General features: G+C 44.6%; 1 protein-coding gene across 4 annotated transcripts in view; it reads right to left on the bottom strand.

Moving 5' to 3' along the window:
• Positions 1–923: 923 nt before the first annotated feature.
• The window catches only part of TPPP3 (tubulin polymerization promoting protein family member 3), a 31505-nt gene continuing 12274 nt past the window's right edge, over positions 924–20154 (bottom strand). For 3 of the 4 annotated variants that reach the window (XM_070760361.1, XM_070760359.1, XM_070760360.1), the window contains exons 2-4: positions 9683–9876; positions 3181–3334; positions 924–1792 (exon numbers count right to left, since the gene is read on the bottom strand). In XM_070760361.1, the coding sequence (XP_070616462.1) occupies positions 1604–1792; positions 3181–3334; positions 9683–9870 (531 nt within the window). In that variant the 5' untranslated portion in view covers positions 9871–9876 and the 3' untranslated portion in view covers positions 924–1603. Of the gene's footprint in view, positions 1793–3180; positions 3335–9682; positions 9877–16649; positions 16806–20154 lie in introns of those variants that run through there. The other variant, XM_070760362.1, reaches the window with a different exon arrangement.

Below are 20154 nucleotides of genomic sequence, written 5' to 3'. Positions count from 1 at the left end.
AAAGGCAGGGAGAAGCCTCTGTGGGGCCTCTCTACGAATCTCCTGGGAGGAAACAGGGCCTCCACCCTCCTTGTGGTTTCCCCAATCTCACACATTATTTGCTTTTACATTGATTCCTATGGGAAAAATTGCTTCTTTTTACAAACTTTTCTACTTAAGAACCTGGTCACAGAACTAATTAAGTTCATAAGTAGAGGTGCCACTGTACAGTGGTACCTCCAACTAAGAATGCCTCTACTTAAGAACTTTTCTAGATAAGAACCGGGTGTTCAAGATTTTTTTTGCCTCTTCTCAAGAACCATTTTCTACTTAAGAACCCGAGCCCAGAAAAATTTCCCAGGAAATTTGAGAGTGGCACGAAGGCCCGGCCAGTTTCCTGCCATTCCCCCTTTAATCCTGGCCATTTTGGGCTTTTCTGGGCTGCCAGAGGAGCCTTCTGGTGGTGCTTAAGGGGGCTTTGGCACCCCAGAGGTAATAAAGCATTTTCCTTTCTCTGGGTGCTTGGAGATGGAACAAACCTCTGCCAGCACCCAGAGAAAAGAAATGCTCCCTTCACTCTGGGCAGTGACTGTCCTCCTCCTCTTCTTCCTCCTCCTCCTCCCTCCCAAATTCCGAGCTTTTATTTCTTTCCTAATGGCTTTGCACGCATTATTTGCGTTTACATTGATTCCTATGGGGAAAATTGCTTCTACTTACAAACTTTTCTACTTAAGAACCTGGTCACGGAACGAATTAAGTTCGTAAGTAGAGGTACCACTGTATTCCCTTATCCCAGCCAGCAGGAACCCATTGTATAAACATGGTAGAACAAACCACGGTTCAGTGTATAACCAAGCATGCTTCAGCAACACAGAGAGAGAGACATATCGGCCCCCACTGATGCGTGGAGTGAACAGGATCTACAAGACAGCAGATTCTGGTAATTTGAGGAATATATTTAGTAGTGCTTTATTCATATACAGCTTAACTTACAAAGCTCAGAAGCGGTGAAATTATGCCAGAGGACGGTCACACTTCAGAGGTGCGGGACTACAACTCCCATGATGCCAGGCAAGAGCGCCACGCTGGCTATGAACCATGGGACCTGCAGTCCAACCCAGATGGTAAGGGCAGGTTACAGGCTAGCTGAGAGGGTTTGAGCACCGGCGCATGCTGGCAAGGCGGTTGAGGCCTTCTCAATGGTTGGTGACCTATGGGGAGGGCAGCCACTTGGTTTCCCTCACGCAACCCTGGTGCCTTGGACAGCCACTATACGAGAAGCAGAAGTTCTACCCAAGCGAGATTCCCCGGAGGAAGAGCCATATTTAGTCTTGAAGATTCACCTGAGCGAGTGGGTGGGGAGCCTGAGAAGCTGTTGAGGGTGAGGAGAAGCCCGGGATAGAAATCTGACACAAGGGGGGGGGCGTTATAGCTGCAATTTTGAGGGGGGGGGATACGGTAAGCAAAAGGCCAGGCCAAGATGGAGAACAGCAGCAACCCTTCCGTTTTGCAATTCAGAACCCGGGAGCGGGCCCAGAGGGGGGAAAAAACGCCCCACCCTCCCAATACAAGGGGTATGTCACTGGGGTGCCCCCCTTCTTGGCACAGGCCGCATCAGCGGCCCTTATTTCTTCACTTTGGCGTCGTAGGTGCCAGCGTTCTTGTAGGACGCTACGTAGCCGCTGTTGTCGACGATGTACTCCCGTCCGCTCTTCCCTTTGCCCTTCCCAGTCTCGTCGAAGCGTTCCTTGTGGGATCCAGTGTACTTGGACGTGTCCGTCAGCCTCTCCACAGCCCCTACGCTCTTGGCTTTCTGGAAATCACAAAGACAAGGCGGAGCCTCAGGATCCATCTTACACAGTAATAATTTTAGTAACTGAGTAGCTGATGCATGGAACTCACTACCTGACTCTGTAGTATCATCTCCTAACCCCCAAAACTTTACCTTTAGACTGCCGATCGGTTTCCGGTCACAATTCAAAGTGTTGGCAATGACCTTTAAATCCCTACATGGCATTGGGCCAGAATACATCCGGAACCGCCTTCTACTGCACGAATCCCAGTGGCCGATAAGGTCCCACAGAGTTGGCCTTCTCCGGGTCCCGTCGACCAAACAATGTCATTTGGCGGGCCGCAGGGGAAGAGCCTTCTCTGTGGTGGCCCCGGCCCTCTGGAACCAACTCCCCCCAGAGATTAGAACGGCCCCCACCCTCCTTGTCTTTCGCAAATTACTTAAGACCCACCTTTGTCGCCAGGCAAGGGCGAGTTAAGTTATCCTTTCCCCCCTAGGCTATTACAAGTTATGCATGGTATGTTTGTTTGTGTGTATGTTTGGTTTTTTATGATAAGGGTTTTTTAGTTGTTTTTATTAATTGGATTGTTCATGCTGTTTAATAATAATAATAATCCACTATTGACCTCTCCCGATTCCTAAGAGGTCAGTAAGGGGTGTGCATAAGTGCACCAGCGTGCCTTCCGTCCCCTGTCCTATAGTCTCTCCTATATCCCCTATATCTTCTCTTCTATACCTATATCTTTTTCTCCTATTGGGGGTTCAGGAATGATACTACAGAGTCCGGTAGTGAATTCCACGCTTCGACAACTCGATTACTAAAGTCATATTTTTTTACAGTCAAGTTTGGAGCGGTTAATATTAAGCTTGTATCTGTTGTGGGCTCTTGTGTTGTTGTGGTTGAAGCTGAAGTAGACTGGCAGGACGTTGCAGATTATGATCTTGTGGGCAATACTTAGATCATGTTTGAGGCATCTTAGTTCTAAGCTTTCTAGACCCAGGATTGTAAGTCTAGTTTCATAGGGTGTTCTGTTACGGGTAGAGGAGTGAAGGGCTCTTCTGATGAAGTATCTCTGGACATTTTCAAGGGTATTAATGTCAGAAATGTCGTATGGGTTCCAAACAGATGAGCTATATTTTAGGATGGGTCTGGCGAATGTTTTATGAGCTCTGGTAAGTAGTGTGAGATTGCCAGAGTGGAAGCTACGTAGGATTAGATTAACAACTCTTGAAGCCTTCTTGGTGATGTTGTTGCAGTGGGCTTTGGCACCCTCCCTCCCTCTCCCCTCCTCTACCCTCTCTCTCCCTCCCCATCCTCCATCTCCCTCCCCCCACCTTCCTCCCTCTCTCTCCCTCCCTCTCCCACCCTCTCTCCCACCCTCCTTCCCTCTCCCAGGAGCAACACTCACTGTAATGCCCAGGTTGGCGGGTTCTTTGCCTGCTATCAGTTCACAGATGGAGTTGAAAGCCTCCTCGCTGCTTTTATCCTTAAACCGCTTTGGTGCCAGTTCTTCCAAGGCTCGCTTGAACTCCTCGTAACTGATCACCCGGGATGATTTTGCTCTGTAAACCCGAATGGGAATGAAGAGTTCAGAAACAACTCACAAGAAAGGACACACCCCCTTCAGGTTGGGAGCCCTCCGCCTTTCTATGCCCCCAGCCCCCAGCAGTGAAATCCATTTTTTTTAACTTCCAGTTCTGTGGGCGTGGCCTGGTGGGCGTGGTGTGGTTTGGTGGGCATGGTAGCAGAAGGATTTGCAAATTCCCTGTTGCCTCCCCACTCTGGAACCAGCCAGAGGTGGTATTTACCGGTTCTCTGAACCAGTAATGGGTGTTGCCCCACGGGTGGTGTTGTGGTTCCGTCTGAGGCCCCTCAGGGAACGGCTGATCTTCTGTCAGTTTCCAGCTTAGAGGGAGAGGATGAGGAACAGGAGGTGCAGGCAGACGAGGAGGAGGAATCCCAGGCTGAAGAAGAGGGAGGACAGCCAGAGTCCCCCCAGAGGGAGCTCTCCCCAGCAAGCAGCCTGGATTCCTTAGAGGAAAATGCACAAGCCATAATTGATCTGCGACAGAGAAGAGCTACACAGCGAAGGGACCAATTGGCTAGGTACTTTCAGCATTAAAGAGGCAACAGCTGGGTTTGGGTGTGGTGCTCTTTGGAAAGGCTAAAAGGCAGACCCACCCTTCCTGGCTTGTGGAGTTTTATCTTTGAGAGTCTTGGGACCTGGCTGTGAACTTTGGCGTCTTGGAATCCTGGTTTGTGCCTTTGACTACTGAAACCTTGGGGTGGGTGTGCCAGCAAGAAGCTTGCTGTATTGTCTGGACATCAGGACTCTGCTGTAAAGTATTATAGCCTGTCTGTTGGGAAGAACAGGTTTTCCTCTGTGTTTATTTTTTCCAGCTATAAAGTACTTTTGCTTTTACCAGAGTGTCTGGCTGTTTTTTCCAGTTGGTGTTGAGGTCTGGGGGAACCCAGACAGAACAGGTGGGGAGGACACGCAGTGGGGGTAGTACGTTTAGGCACTATTTATTGCATACCAAATAGTTTTTTTATTCTCCTTCCTTCTCCAGTACCTTAGTACTGTATGAGCCTCTCTTCTTCCCTGTCACTCACTCTTCCTTGGTCAAAGGAGACTTTGTTGGCAGATTCTACTGGGAGCAAAACAGGCCTGCGGCATGTGGATGTCTCCCCCACAACCACCTCCACATTACTTGGGGCAGGAGCTGGGCCAGAGCTAACCACAACAGCTACTAATGTGCTGAAGCTGACCACACTAAGGATGCTAGCCAGATGAATACTTGATGGGCAGATTCCCCACCCCATATTTTCCACCCCCAAACTAAGGTGGGTCTTATACTCTGAAAAATACGGTATTTGCATTCATTGGATTTAGAAGATCAAAGGGCCATCTGAGAAGGTTTCAACCCCAACTGTCTCTCTCTCTCCCTCTCTCCCTCCCTTTCTCTTTCTCTCCTCCCGCCAATTAAACAATTTGTTTCTGTAATCAAGACCTTTTCTTTACAAACAAACAAGGCCAGCAGACTAAGCTCCATTCTCTGCCAGAACTAAGGACTTAACCTCTGAAACAACAGATGAAGCTGAGCCAAAGGAGTAGCAGCAAAAGACATTCTGCCAGTACTTCGCATCAAATCAGAACAATTTGGTCTTCTCCGAAGCACAGATGTGGCCCTCAGCTGTGCCAAGCCCAAGTTGACATTCGGCCAGGGAAACTGGGTGAGGTTTGTGTGTGTGTTTGTGTGTGTGTTTGTATGTGTGTGGGAGACAGAGATCTATTTGTATTTATAGGAATTACTATGATGTACAATGGTTGTAGGCTCTGGAGAGTCACGAGCAATCGTCAAAACCTTCAAACAATATACAATCCTATCATCTCCTTTTTTTAAAATTATTTTTTAATTAAATTTTATTACAACAAACAAAAAAAAACTTAAAAGAAAAAGTGCCCAACACCAATAAAACCCCACCACCATTTAGGGGGTTAAATTATTTGCAATAAGTTTCAATTTCTTCCCTAGCTCCGGTTTACATTTCTTTACATACAAAAAATGATTGGAATTTATTTTTCACATTGTCGTCATCAATTCTACTTAAGATATAATTTTTCACCTTATTCCATCGTGCCATCAGCTTCTCCAATTTATTTTACATCAAAGTTATTTAATCTTATTTCCATAATTTCGAAGTGGATGTGGTCCACCATGTACCAGTACCAATTCTGGATTGTCCATTTATTGCTATCCTTCCACCTAATACCACTACTGCTTGAGCGCTTTCCAAAGCTGATGTTTTGATTTCTTTAAATTCTCGTAATTCCCCATATTTAACTGGTATTGCTAATTCTTTTGTAATTATCCAATTAATGTTTAGCATATTATTTATTTCATTCTGTACTTCCTTCCAAAATTTTTGAACTTCAACACATTCCCAGAGCATATGCATAAAAACTCCTTTTATTTGGCAACCATGCCAGCAATTTCCTTTCCCTTTCCTCTGGAAGTGTGCTAGTTTTACTGGTGTGAAATACCATTTGTTGTGATTCAGTCTGAGGCTCCTCAGGGAATGGCTGGAACTCTGCCGGCTCCATGCTCAGAGGGGGAGGACGAGGAACAGGAGGAGGAGGAGGACCAGGCAGACGGGGAAGAGGAATGTCAGGACGAGGAGGAGGGGGAACAGCCTGAGACCCCCGGGGGGGAGCTCTCCCCAGCGAGTAGCCTGGAGTCATTAGATGAGAATGCACAAGCCATCATAGAGATGAGGCAGAGAAGGGCAGCACAAAGAAGGGGACAATTAGCCAGGTACTTCCATCCCTAATAGGCAACAGCTGGGTTTGGGTGTGGTTCTCCTCAGAAAGGTTGAAAAGGCAGGCCCGCCCTTCCTGTATTGTGGAGAGTTATCTTTTGGGAGTCCTGTGACCTTGCTTCGATCCTTGGCGTCTCTGATTCTGGCTTGTGGCCTCGAAGGCTGAAAACTTGGGGGAGGCATGGGTTTTATTATCTACAGTGATGTGTGTGCCAGCAAGAAGCCTGTTGTATTGTCTGGCCGTCGTGACTCTTCTGTGAAGCTTCACAGCATTCCAGTTTGTAAGAACAGTTTTTGTTATCTGTGTTTGTTTTCAAAGATATAAAATGACTTTGTTTTTTACCAGCGTGTCTGGATACTCTTTTTAGTTGGTGTTGGCGTCTGGGGGAACCCAGACACAACACCATTTATGTAAAATTTTCCTTCTCATCTCTCTAATTCTTGTATTCTTTATCTTATATATATTTTCTACTACTTCTTCCACCTCGCTTTCATTGATCCGTAATTCATTTTGCCAGTATCTTGTTAGGGCACAATGCTATCATCTCAAATAACAGGAACGTCCAGAAGAGACTGGCCTGAGCTCAACATCTTCCAAATTAGCTTTTTTAAATAGCTTTTTAAAGTTTGTGCTGCCCCGAGAAAACTTAACAAGGGTTGGTGGTTGTGGTCCAAAGATTTGCTTGTGTGCCTTCAAGTCAGTGTTGATAGCTGGCAACTGCCTAGACCAGCGATGGCGACTTCCTCGGGTGCTGAAAGACCGTGAGCATGTGCTATCACGCATGCACAAGTGCCCACACCCACAATTCAGTGCCTGGGGAGGTCAAAAACAGCTTCTCTCGCCCCCCTGGAGGCCCTCTGCAGACCCGAAACGGCCTGTTTCCCAACTTCTGGTGGGCCCAATAGGCTTATGTTTTGATCTCCCCAGGTTCCAAAAGCTTCCCTGGAGCCAGAGGAGGGTAAAAACATCCTTCCCCATCCCCCTGGAGGCTCTCTGGAAGTCAAAAATGCCCTTCCAGAGTCTCTGGGTGGGCCAAAAATCAGCTGGCTGGCACACACATCCACGTTGGAGCTGAGCTAGAGCAACTTGGGCGTCCTCCTCGACCCACAGCTCACATTAGAGAAACATCTTTCAGCTGTGGCGAGGGGGGCGTTTGCCCAGGTTCGCCTTGTGCACCAGTTGCGACCCTACTTGGACCGGGAGTCACTGCTCACAGTCACTCATGCCCTCATCACCTCGAGGCTCGACTACTGTAACGCTCTCTACATGGGGCTACCTTTGAAAAATGTTCAGAAACTTCAGATTGTGCAGAATGCAGCTGCAAGAGCAATCATGGGCTTTCCCAAATATGCCCATGTCACACCAACACTCCGCAGTCTGCATTGGTTGCCGATCAGTTTCCAATCACAATTCAAAGTGTTGGTTATGACCTGTAAAGCCCTTCATGGCACCGGACCAGATTATCTCAGGGACCGCCTTCTGCTGCACGAATCCCAGCGACCAGTTAGGTCCCACAGAGTGGATCTTCTCTGGGTCCCGTCAACTAAAGAATGTCGCTTGGCGGGACCCAGGGGAAGAGCCTTCTCTGTGGCGGCCCCAGCCCTCTGAAACCAACTCCCCCCAAATATTAGAATTTCCCCCACCCTCCTTGCCTTTCGTAAGCTGTTTAAAACCCACCTCTGCCGTCAGGCATGGGGGAATTGAGACCCTCTTCCCCGTAGGCCTTTACAATTCTATGCATGGTATGTATGTATGTATGTTTGGTTTTTTTATATTAATGGGCTTTTAATTATTTCTAACATCAAACTACTATTGTACACTGCTTTATTGTTGCTGTTAGCCGCCCCGAGTCTCCGGAGAGGGGCGGCATACAAATCCAATAAGTAAGTAAGTAAGTAAGTAAGTAAGTAAGTAAGTAAGTAAGTAAGTAAGTAAGTGGGTGGGTGGGTGGGTGGGTGGGTGGGTGGGTGGGTGGGTGGGTGGGTGGATGGATGGATGGATAGATGGATGAATAAAAACAGCTCATATGCCAGCAGATAAGGCTCCGTGTGCAATCTGTGGCACCTGTGCCATAGGTTCGCCATCACTGGCCTAGACAAATCCCTGCAGCCAAAGGTGAATTGCTCCCGATTCATACTGGTTCTTTAGATCCAGTAGTGGGAATATTCCCCTGCTCACCAAACTGGGAGCGTTTGCCAGTTGGCCACACCCTCAAACCAGCTCTATGATGACGCTGCTATCTTGATTTTGGTTTTGGTGTATGCACAGCTGTTTTTAGTTCTGTGCATGACCATGAGCTTGTTTTTTGGTACTGTGCAGCGTGGAAGGAAGCAAACCGGCGGCAAAATAAGTTAGAAACCACCCCTGCCTGCAGCGTTCTTGACAAGCTTTTTTCAGAAGTAGTTTGGGAGTATTTTTGGCTAACACTGAGAAAGACTAATCGGCCAAGGTGCGCCAGCCAGCTTTGGGTCTCCTGGTTTTTAGCTGGGTGCCTTCACCACTACATCTTGGTCCAGATGTTTACGGAAAACTATTTCCCAGAAAGCGGGCAGGAACCACTGAAAAAGCTCAGGATCCCTATGGATATAATTCCCTTGAAGGCAATCAGGGGCTTCAGCAATCCCAAACCCGAGTCATTGAGGGCTGCGTTAGGGTTGTGTTTGACCTTGTGGCTGGCAGGGGGCATGGCCCGCTCATCATCACTCGTGTCGGGACATCTGTGGTGGCCCAAGTGCTCTGCCAATGAAAACAGGCTCCAGGGCTCAATTTTCAGCTGCGACAGCTTCCTGCAACCCTCTGCCAGTGAAAACGGAGTTCAAGAGAGCCACACGTGGCCCTCTCAACCTGTTTTTGGCTGCAATGGCTTCCTGCAACCCTCTGCCAGTGAAAAACAGAGCTGAGGAGAATCTCACACGCGGTCTTCCCGATCTCCATTTTTGCAGAGGTGCCGTGGGGCGATTCTTCGCTGTTTCCAGGATTGCTCCGTGGGCCAGATCTAAACACCTTGCAGGATGGATACAGCTCACGGGCCTTGAGTTTGACACCCCTGATCTAGGATATAGTGTCTGTAACATCCCAGGTGCCTGTAGAGGGCAGCAGTGAGTTAAGCAGGTTAAACGTTCATTGGTTAGAAGCCTTGACAACTGGCTCTCATTGGATAGCTGTCATTTGTTTATTGTATAAAAGGAAAAGCTACCTCAGGAATTTGCCTCCTTGAATACTTGTTATTTCTCAATAAACATGATTCCTGTTACAATGTTCAAGCGGTCTTTGTAGAATACTACACTGACTAGAGCAGAGGTCTCCAATCTTGGCAACTTTATGAGGTGTGGACTTCAATTCCCAGAATTCCTCAGCCAACCATGCTGGCTGAGGAATTCTGGGAATTGAAGTCCATACCTCATAAAGTTGCCAAGGTTGGAGACCTCTGTTTAGACAGCCTGGGGGGGGGGGGAAATGTATCGTACATACATTAAAATACAGTGATAATATGCTTTAATGATGTGTTCCACATTTGTCTGAAAACTCAGAGCTCCTCCATTTCACAAATGAAGCCCTGTCAAGAAGTCAACCCAGAAGCGACACTTACTTCACCTTGCTGAAGACGATGTCCACCTCTGTCCCGGTAACTCCTTTCCCATCGATCACCTTACAATCTTTACACAGCTTGGCCCAGTTCTTGCCATTCATTTCTTGCCCTGTTGCTTTGGTGTCTCCATAGATGGCAAACTTCCGGAAGCTGTCCTGCAAGGATTCCATGTCTGCGCTCTCCGCCATGGTGCCCTTTTAAAACAAAGGAAGATCTGTTTCGATGCGGGTTGTAGGGAGGTGAGATGAACTAACATCCAGAAGACTGGAAAGGAGAGGTGACCGAATGCCCTTCTGGGGTTTATAGACTTTAGTTCGACCCCACTCCGGGACCACCTCCTGCCGCACGAATCCCAGTGACCGGTTAGGTGCCATAGAGTGGGCCTTCTTTGGGTCCCGTCGACGAAACAATATCATCTGGTGGGACTCAGGGAAAGAGCTTTCTCTGTGGTGGCCCCGCCCCTCTGGAATCAACTCTCCTGGGAAATTAGGACCAACCCCACCCTCCTCGTCTTTCGCAAAATCCTTAAAACCCACCTCTACTGTCAGGCATGGGGAAATTGATTCCCCCAGGCCGTTCCCGTTTCATGTATGGTTTTTGTCTGTGATGTATGACTGTTTTTATATTAAGGGTTTTAAATTGCTTTTTAACTATTGAATTTGTACTGTGTTTTTTTGTTGTGAGCCACTCCGTGTCTCCGGAGAGGGGAGGCATACATGCAAACAATACCACATAATCTATATCAAGGATGAATTTTAGCAGCTGCTCTTTGGATATCAACTGACTCTTCCAAACAGTTTTCAACACAATTCCACTTATATAATTACTGAAGTGTTAAACAGGAATAATATCAAAACACCGACTTTCCTTCTAATCTTTAGGAGCCCAAGACAATGAAGAAGAAAAGATTTTGTCCAAGGAGTCTTTGGACATTGTGCAATCTGTAAACCAAGGTCTCCAGGATGCCTATACTGTGTTCTGCCGGGCTCTCTGGTAGGAGCCTCCCGAAAATTCAAGGGTACAAATTTCAGACACACACACACATTTGAAAATTCAAAACAATGTTCTTTATCACAAAATTGAAAATAAACTAAGCACTCTTTTTGTATTGCAAAGAGCACTCGTCCCAAAACAACCGGGTAATCTGTACAATTTCCCTTAAGCAGTCATTAAGTACTTAGCTAGCAGCTGTGAAGAAACTTCACACCCCTTCTTCTTCCAACGAAGCGAGAGACACACACACACACATGTTGCTCTGCTTTGGTTTCAAAGGCGTGAAAAATCAACAAAGTCCAGAAAACAGCAACACACGATTCCTGAAGAACTGCGATCAGATACTCTTTCACAATGGCCAAATCCACAAGCTGCTATTTATAGCAGCAGCCCTAATTACTGAAGCCCCACCCAACCACAGGTGGCCTCATTTTCTCTTGTAATAATCCTTCAGTTGTTGTCTCCTATGCATCATTCTACGCATGCGTGGATGTGTCATTAATTCTTGTTCAGAATCCAAGGATGATACAGATGATTGATCCCCTCCTGGGCTGTCTGCCAAACTCCCCTCTTCCCTATCACTCACGCTTCCTTGGTCAGAGGAGGCTTCGTCGGCAGATTCCATCAGGAGCAAAACAGGTCTGCGGCATGTGGATGTCTCCCCCACATCCACCTGCACATTCCTTGGGGCAGGAGCTGGGCCAGAGCTAACCACAACATACTGGATACAGATTTTCTAAAATCCCTCTGATATTCCCTCCTCTCTCTTCTCAAAGACTTTCTTCAAACCAGTTTATGTAACTGCTGTTCTCCAAAAACGTTTGGCAGATGGAATCCAGATGTACGATGCTAAAAGCCCATTAGTCAATCCTTTACTTGTTTCATCCCAGAGGTCAACAGTGGGTGCCCAGAAGGAATTATGAAACCCCAAAATTAGCAGGTTACAATGCTTCTTAGAAGGATTTTCCTTGAGCAATTAATGGTGCATATCTATATTTTGTTGTTGTTGTTGATATCTGCAGCAATTGCAATTTATTTCACTGAAATCCAGCTCAACGGAAATGGTATGCGTCTAAAGAAAATGTATTTTATGCAATCACCGCAGTTGACCTTGTACTTTCTGAATCATTTTTTTGTTCTGATATCAAAAAAGTATATAGTTTTTCTGTGCCAGTAGAGTTTCCAGAGAGCAGCATCATTATTATAAGATATAGGAAATATATAATTGCCAAATACTGTATATTGAAAATGTAGAAATAACGTAATAACAAAAATGCTTCTATATCATAAATTTTATGTGATAGAGCAAAACTAAGCTTATTTTTGGAATCAGCACATCAAATCCATAAAACAAACATATTACTTTTGCCGATGATTTTTTGTGTGTGTGTTGACTAGTATTAGTTACACAAATAACTAATTATTAACTCTTGACATTAAGGATCTCATAAATATTACCTAAGTATTGCTGGAGGGCTTTCAAATTTTCTAATTATACAATAATTCTACTGGTATTGGATCCTCGGAGAGGGGGCGGCATATAAATCCAATTAATTAATTAATTAATTAAAATCATCAGGCTTGATCCTGGTGCCAAAACTCATATTGGATGGAGAATTAGAGGTTTTGTGCATATGAAAATGCCCACGTTAATATGTCTTAGACAACAGAAACACAATTTCTTATCAGAGCCAGAGAAATACTATTTACTGATCATATTTAATGTAAATCCTGAATTCCTGGCAGAAGGCTGCTGGTCTCTTGCCTTACATATCACCATTCAAAAGAATCCCCATCGACTTAGCAAGTCTGTCCTGCCATTCAAATTCACCTTCTGGTTTTGTTAGGAAGTTATTCTTCATGTTTAGCCTAATTCTGCTTCCTCCTCGTTTCCACTCTTCAAGCTCGAAGCAAGGAAAAGCAATTCTGTTCCAAGCAGTTACATAAAAGAGCAATCAAAACAGAATGAGTAATAAACACAAGGCAGAAATTATTCAAAAATGTTCTTCGTTACTGGATTGAATGGTTGCTTCTTATTGCAAATTGCACAGGATTTTTTCTGCAGAAGAAAAGCAAATTAACTATAGGCTCTGCTGTCCAAAATAATCATCCATTTGAATTTGGAAATCAATTTTTAATTATCATTCCATATAAAAAGTTTGGGTTTCTTCTAACAATTAGAGCCTAACACTTAGATTTCGATTTGCTAAATATTTTTTAAAGAAAGAAATTATTTATAACCCCTATTTTGATTTATAATTTATATCAGACCAATGGTCATCTTCTATAATTGCACATTACATTAGCTTGATTTTAACAATGGTAGAAAGCTTTTAAGTGGTATAGGGCAGTGTTTTTCAACCAGTGTGCCGTGGCACACTAGTGTGCTGCGAGACATGGTCAGGTGTGCCACGAAGAAGGAAGCTCAGGTTCCGGTCTCGCAACTTTTTGCTGAGAGAGTGAGAGTGAGAAAGAGAGAGAGAAAGCAAGAGAGAGAGAAAGAGAAAGAAAGAAAGAGAGAGAGAAAGAGGTTAGGTTAGGTTTAGGTTTATTGGATTTATATGCCGCCCCTCTCCGCAAACTCGGGGCGGCTCACAACAATAGAGTGAGAGAGAGAAAGCAAGAGAGAAAGAAAAGAGAGAAAGAAAGCAAGAGTGAGAGAGAAAGAAGGCAAGAGAGAGAGAGAGAAAGCAAGAGAGCGAGAGAGAAAAGGAGAGGAAGGGAGAGAGAGAGAGAGAAATGAGCAAAAAGGGGAGGAAAAAAGAGAAATGAGAAAATGATTAAGACAGAGAATGAGAGGAAAGAGAGAGAAACAAAAGAGAGAGAGAAGTGACTCTTGATTTAAAGCATATGATAAAAAGCACCCAAAGAATAAGAGAGAAAACCCCCCAGCCCTCACCTGTTTTTGGAAATGGTTCAAGAGTGTGTATAAACACACACACACACACAAGGGTGGGGAGGAGACAGGGATGGAAAAAGAGAGGAGAGTGTCTTAGGGTGTCATTTTGTGTCATTTTGGTTGGTGGTGTGCCCCAGGATTTTGTAAATGTAAAAAATGTGCCGCGGCTCAAAAAAGGTTGAAAATCACTGGTATAGGGTACTTAAATGGTTAGGGCAAAATGAATGTTATCTCGAAATTGTTGTTCCATTTCATTCAGTTTTATAATGTGTGTGAACCTCTTTTCTATTTATTTGTTTGTTTGTTTTTTCCTTTTTTTTCTGCTTCTTTTTTTTCTACTTCTTTTAAGTCTCAACTAAAATAAAAACGTAACCTATAATTACGCTAAAGAAGTAACATATTGTAAAAACCATAAACAATTATTTAAAAGCTACGTTATAAAAAGAAACCTCTAATTTTGGACTGAAAAGGAGGCAACTTGGAATGCCTCTACATAGAAATTGTGTAGGATGTTAGGGCTGCAACATTTGTCATGCCATTGATTCAATGGATTCAGTCAAGTCAGAAATTGTGTAAGCATCAAACGTTTGTGTTTCACTCTATATACGAAAGTCACCATATAATAATGAATGGATGGATCCCAGATTTTGCTATGACACAAAAGTTGCTTTAAATTCTGGACTGAAGAGGCAAATCTGGTGCTGATTTGGGAGATGTGTACACACACACACACACACACACACACAGGATATACATAATACATATATACTATTATGTATACATGTATGTAAAATATATTTGCTGACAATTGAAAAGGAAGAGAGAATAGTATACTGTAGCTCTATTTCGAGTTTGTTATGCTCTCGTCAGCTAGACGTACCCTTGCCAGGATTTGAACCAATAGACTTCTGCCTGCAACCTCTAGGCTACAGGCTCGCCTCCGAATCAGCTTCCTCCCATATTTGGGTATACCAGGTGATTCGACAGAAAACATACATACAGTATATATAGACACATACACATACATATACACATACACGTACATGTACCATGTTTCCCTGACAGTAAGACCCTGTCTTATATATTTTTGAATCCTGAAATAAGGTCTTGACCTTATTGCCATGCACTCAAAAGCACAAATGGACTTATTATCAGGAGATGTCTTATTTTGGGGGAAACAGGGTACATATACATATACATATAATCTATGCCTATGCCTATACCTATACCTATGCCTATCTCTATCTCTATCGCTATATCTAATCTATATCTCTATCTATGAATATCTAATCTATCTATCTATCTATCTATCTCTAATCTATCTCTAATCTATCTCTAATCTATCTATCTATCTATCCATCCATCCATCCATCTATCTCTAATCTATCTGTGTATCTACTGTATATCTTATCTATCTATCTATCTATCTATCTATCTATCTATCTATCTATCCATCGATCGATCTCTAATCTACCTATATCTAATCTCTCTCTCTCTCTCTCTCTCTCTCTCTCTCTCTCTCTCATCCATCTATCAGGACACTGATAAACCAATACACTTTTATACATACACACACCACCCTGTATCCTTCCAGCAAACTAATGGGTTTTCTGCTTGACTTACTCACGGAAGGGCAAAAGACTCTGACAGACGCAGAACCCATTAGCAGAAAAAAGCATTCGTCTTTTCTCTCCGGGCTCAGGACAAAAGCCAGGGAGGCTTCCAGGGTCTCCATGCCCCTCCCCACCGGTGCTACCAAAACATAAGACCCAGAAAAAATTCCATGGTTGCCACTTATGTCTGCACCACCGCAAGAGCCATGCCTTCTTCTTCTTCCTCGGTATCTCTAACTGCCATGGTGTGAGTGATTTCATTCTTGCTTCCGGCCTCCAGCTTGGATGTCAAGAATTCTCCCCAGCAGTCGGTCAACCTATAAGCTGAGCCAGCAGGTGTTGGTCTCTCCGAGAGAGGGAGGGACAAAGTCCACTCAAGAATTACGCCCAGGGTCAGATTAGGTAAAGGACTCTTGTCTCACTGAGTCTTGAACTTCAGCATCTGAGTCTAAGTCTCCCTCCACTTGCAACGGAACGCCCTACACAACTAGACTTACAATCCTAGGTTTAGAAAGCTTAGAACTACGTCGCCTTAAATGTGACCTAAGCATTGCCCATAAAATAATCTGCTACAACGTCCTTCCTGTCAGTGACTAGCTTCAATCAAAACAACACACGAGCACACACAACAGATACAAACTTAAACCGCTCTAAACTCGAGTGCAGGAAATACGACTTTAGTAACCGAGTAGTTGATGTGTGAAATTCACTACCAGACTCTGTTATCCACTGTTGACCTCTCCCGATTCCTAAGAGGTCATTAAGGGGCGTACATAAGTGCACCAGCGTGCCTTCCATCCCCTGCCCTAATGTTTCTTTTTCACTGGTATCAAGTATATAAATATTACAGTGTTCCCTTGACTTTCGCGGGTCCAACATTCGCAAAATGTCTATACCACAGTTTTTCAAAAAATATTAATTAAAAAATACTTCGCAGGGTTTTTTTTCTACACCACGGTTTTTTCCCGCCCGTGACGTCATACATCATCGCCAAATTATTGTTAATCAATAATTATGTTAATAAATATTAGAATCATTAAGTATCTTCTTCAAGTACCAGTAATAATGGTGAGTAATAATCTAAAGGTTGTTAAGGGAATGGGAAATTGTAATTTAGGGGTTTAAAGTGTTAGGGGATGTCCCGCGATACTGTTCATAGCCAAAAATAGTATAATTACTTCCGTGTCTCTACTTCGCGGAAATTTGACTTTCGCTGGCGGACTTAGAATGCATCCCCGGCGAAAGTCAAGGGAACACTGTATTATATCTTTGTATGCCACCAAAACAAACAAACAAACAAACAAATAAAATGTTTATTATTCTCTGGCTCTCCTGAGACTTTGAGCAACTGGGACTCTCCCTTCATCTCAATTCTTGCCAATTACCCAAAGTGAGCCCAAGGAACTTAGAAATAAAACTTTTGGCAGGAAGAAAAGGCATTACATAAGGAAGATGTAGCTACCTTGCTTCATGTCCTGGATCCGTTGCCTCCCTCAGCCCAACCTTAGAACCAGCTCTGCCCAAAGCAGGAAGGGAGGCTATCCAAGGTACTAGGTTTCCTGCGAGAAATCAGCAATATCTCCCCTCTGGATCTCGCTGCCCATGGCTTGTGCTGCCCTTAGTAACCCCTGTTTTCCCCTGTTAGGGCACCAGCCAGCTTGGCCTGTTGCCAGATCCACGGCCATAGTTACAGCCTGACAGTAAACAAAAACAGACGTGTGCGTTTGGCTGTTGGTGTGGCCAGAGTTTGTGTTGCCCGGCGACGGTTGCTATGGGTGGGTTGTGATCTTTGGATGCTGTTGCAAGCAGGGAGGATGGGGTGGGGGGGCGTATTGGACTCTGCACAGAGACACGTGCAGAGTGTGTGTGACAAGAAGAAGTGTTTATGCCTTCGCTTCTTATCTCTGCTTCTCCACCGACTCCAAGAATGGGAGAGAGGAAGGTTGTGAAAGGCTGACAAGGATGGAACCAAGACAAGCCCGCACACAAAGGCAGCAGAGACACACAATGGTTGCACTGCACTGCAAAGATACGAAGATAAACATTCAGTTTTGGTTGCCACGGTGCAAAAAGGACGTTGAGATTCTAGAAAAAGTGCGGAGAAGAGCGACAAAGATGATTAGGGAGGCTAAAACATACGTTGCAGGAACTGGGCATGGCTAGTTTAATGAAAAGAAGGACTAAGGGAGACGTGATAGCAGTATTCCAATATCTATGGGGTTGCCACAAAGAAGAAGGAGTTAACCTATTCTGACGAAGATCGGGGTTTCCCCGCCGCCCACGCAAAGGGGAAAGCCCGATTCGGCTCCTCGCTGCTGCCGCCGAGCAGATCAGCTGCTGGGCGGCCGCAGCAGCAGCGAGCAGACGAAAATCCGGGTTTCCCCGCCGCCCACGCAAAGGGGAAACCCCGGCTCCTCGCTGATGCCCCCGCTCGCCCGCCCGCCGCCCGCCGCCCGCCAGCAAGAGGGGGAGAGATAGAGAAAGAGAGAGAAGGAAAGAAAGAGATGAGAGAGGGAGGAAGAGAGTGTGAGAGAGGAAGAAGCAAGATAGAGAAAGAGAGAGAGAAAGAAAGATGAGAAAGGAAGGAAGAGAGTGACGTCATCGGGTGGAAAAATCGCAATATAGCGTTTCGCGAAGAACGAGATCACGAAAATCGAGGGATCACTGTAGAAGAAAGGTATAGGAGATATAGGAGAGCAATAGGACAGGGGACGGAAGGCACTCTAGTGCACTTGTACTCGCCCCTTACTGACCTCTTAGGAATCTGGATAGGTCAACTGTAGATAATCTAAGGGTAAAGTGTTGGGGGTTTGGGGATGACACTATGGAGTCCGGTAATGAGTTCCACGCTTCGACAACTCGGTTACTGAAGTCATATTTTTTACAGTCAAGTTTGGAGCGGTTAATATTAAGTTTAAATCTGTTGTGTGCTCTTGTGTTGTTGTGGTTGAAGCTGAAGTAGTCGCTGACAGGCAGGACATTGCAGCATATGATCTTGTGGGCAATACTTAGATCTTGTTTAAGGCGTCTTAGTTCTAAACTTTCTAGGCCCAGGATTGAAAGTCTAGTCTCGTAGGGCATTCTGTTTCGAGTGGAGGAGTGAAGGGCTCTTCTGGTGAAGTATCTTTGGACATTTTCAAGGGTGCTGATGTCTGAGATGCGATATGGGTTCCAAACAGATGAGCTGTATTCGAGGATGGGTCTGGCAAAAGTTTTGTAAGCTCTGGCAAGTAGTGTGAGATTGCCAGAGCAGAAGCTACTTAGGATTAGGTTTACATTAATTAATTACCTGACAGAACAGTTAATCAGTGGAACAGCTTGAATCCAGAAGTTGTGAATGCCCCAACACTGGAAGTTTTTAAGCAGATGTTGGATAAACATCTGTCTGAAGTAGTGTAAGGTTTCCTGCCTAAGCAGGGGGTTGGACTAGAAGACCTCCAAGGTCCAGGATGTGAGGGGTCTGTAGATATTTTCTCAGCCCTCTTTTTGACTTGCACAGTATACAGGTCCTCAATGGAAGTTTGTGCACAAATTCCCTAAATATTGAAGGATGTGAACTGAATGGAGATAAAGTTAGATGCCCCTATTAGGGGGATAAATAGAGTATCTTTTACAGAAAGCCTCTCCAGACGTTTGTCCGTTTTTTGAAAACCACACAGATTATTTTTTTTCATGGAAATCTGGGGGCTTGAGCATGCATTTAAACATGTGTTCGCTCTGTGCATTCCAACCTCACATCCAAATAAAAATTCAAACATTTTTGACTGGGGAGATGCCCAAGAATTGTATGACTTATATAATTATATGACTATATAATTTTTTAAAAATCAATAAATACAGTAAGTGCTATTATTATTATTGTTGTTGTTGTTGTTGTTGTTGTTGTTATTGTTATTATTGTTATTATTACTAACATCGCACAAATTTCTGGATCGATCAAACTCAGTTCTAGATCCCAGACCCTAAATTTCACAAGGACCTCTAGCATCTCTTTACGCTCAAAGACTCTGGCAATGGGAGCACTTACTGTATTCATTGGTTTTTTAAAAATTATATAGCCATCCATCTTCTAACCAATTCTTGGGCATCTCCCCAGTCAAAAATGTTTGAATTTTTATTTGGGTGTGCAGGTCGGAATGCACACGTGTTTGAATGCATGCTCCAGCCCCCAGATTTCCATGGGGAAAAAATATGTGTGGTTTTCAAAAAACAAACAAGCATCTGGAGAGGCTTTCTGTAAAAGATACTATTTATCTCCCCAATGGGGGAATCTAACTACGGTATATCTCCATTCAGTTCACATCCTTCAATATTTAGGGAATTCGTGCACAAACTTCTATTGAGGACCTGTATACTGTACAAATCAAAAACAGGGCTGAGAAAATAACTACAGACCCTTCGCATCCTGAACACAAACTGTTTCAACTCCTACCCTCAAAGCAACACTATAGAGCACTGCACACCAAGACAACTAGACACAAGGACAGTTTTTTTCCTGAATGCCATCACTCTGCTTAATAGCTAATTCGCACAACACTCAAATTAACCACTAAGGCTGTTGAGTGGTACCTCTACTTAAGAACTTTTCTAGATAAGAACCAGGTGTTCAAGATTTTTTTTGCCTCTTCTTAAGAACCATTTTCTACTTAAGAACCCGAGCCCGGAAAAATTTCCCAGGAAATTTGAGAGCGGCACGAAGGCCCGGCCAGTTTCCTGCCATTCCCCCTTTAATCCTGGCCATCTCAGGCTTTTCTGGGCTTTCAGAGGAGCCTTTCGGTGGTGCTTGAGGAGGCTTTGGCAGTCCAGAGCGAACAAAGCATTTTCCTTTCTCTGGGCGCTTGGAGAGGGAATAAATTTCTGCAAGCATCCAGAGAAAAGAAACGCTCCCTTCGCTCTGGGCAGCGACCGCCCTCCTCTTCTTCTTCCTCCTCCTCCCACCCAAATTCTGAGCTTTCATTTCTTTCCTA

The sequence above is a fragment of the Erythrolamprus reginae genome, chromosome 9, assembly GCF_031021105.1.
Source record: "Erythrolamprus reginae isolate rEryReg1 chromosome 9, rEryReg1.hap1, whole genome shotgun sequence".
In the NCBI taxonomy this organism is placed as follows: Eukaryota; Metazoa; Chordata; class Lepidosauria; order Squamata; family Dipsadidae; genus Erythrolamprus; species Erythrolamprus reginae.
Note: the sequence above shows the minus strand (reverse complement) of the source record. Positions and strands in the feature narration are given on the sequence as shown.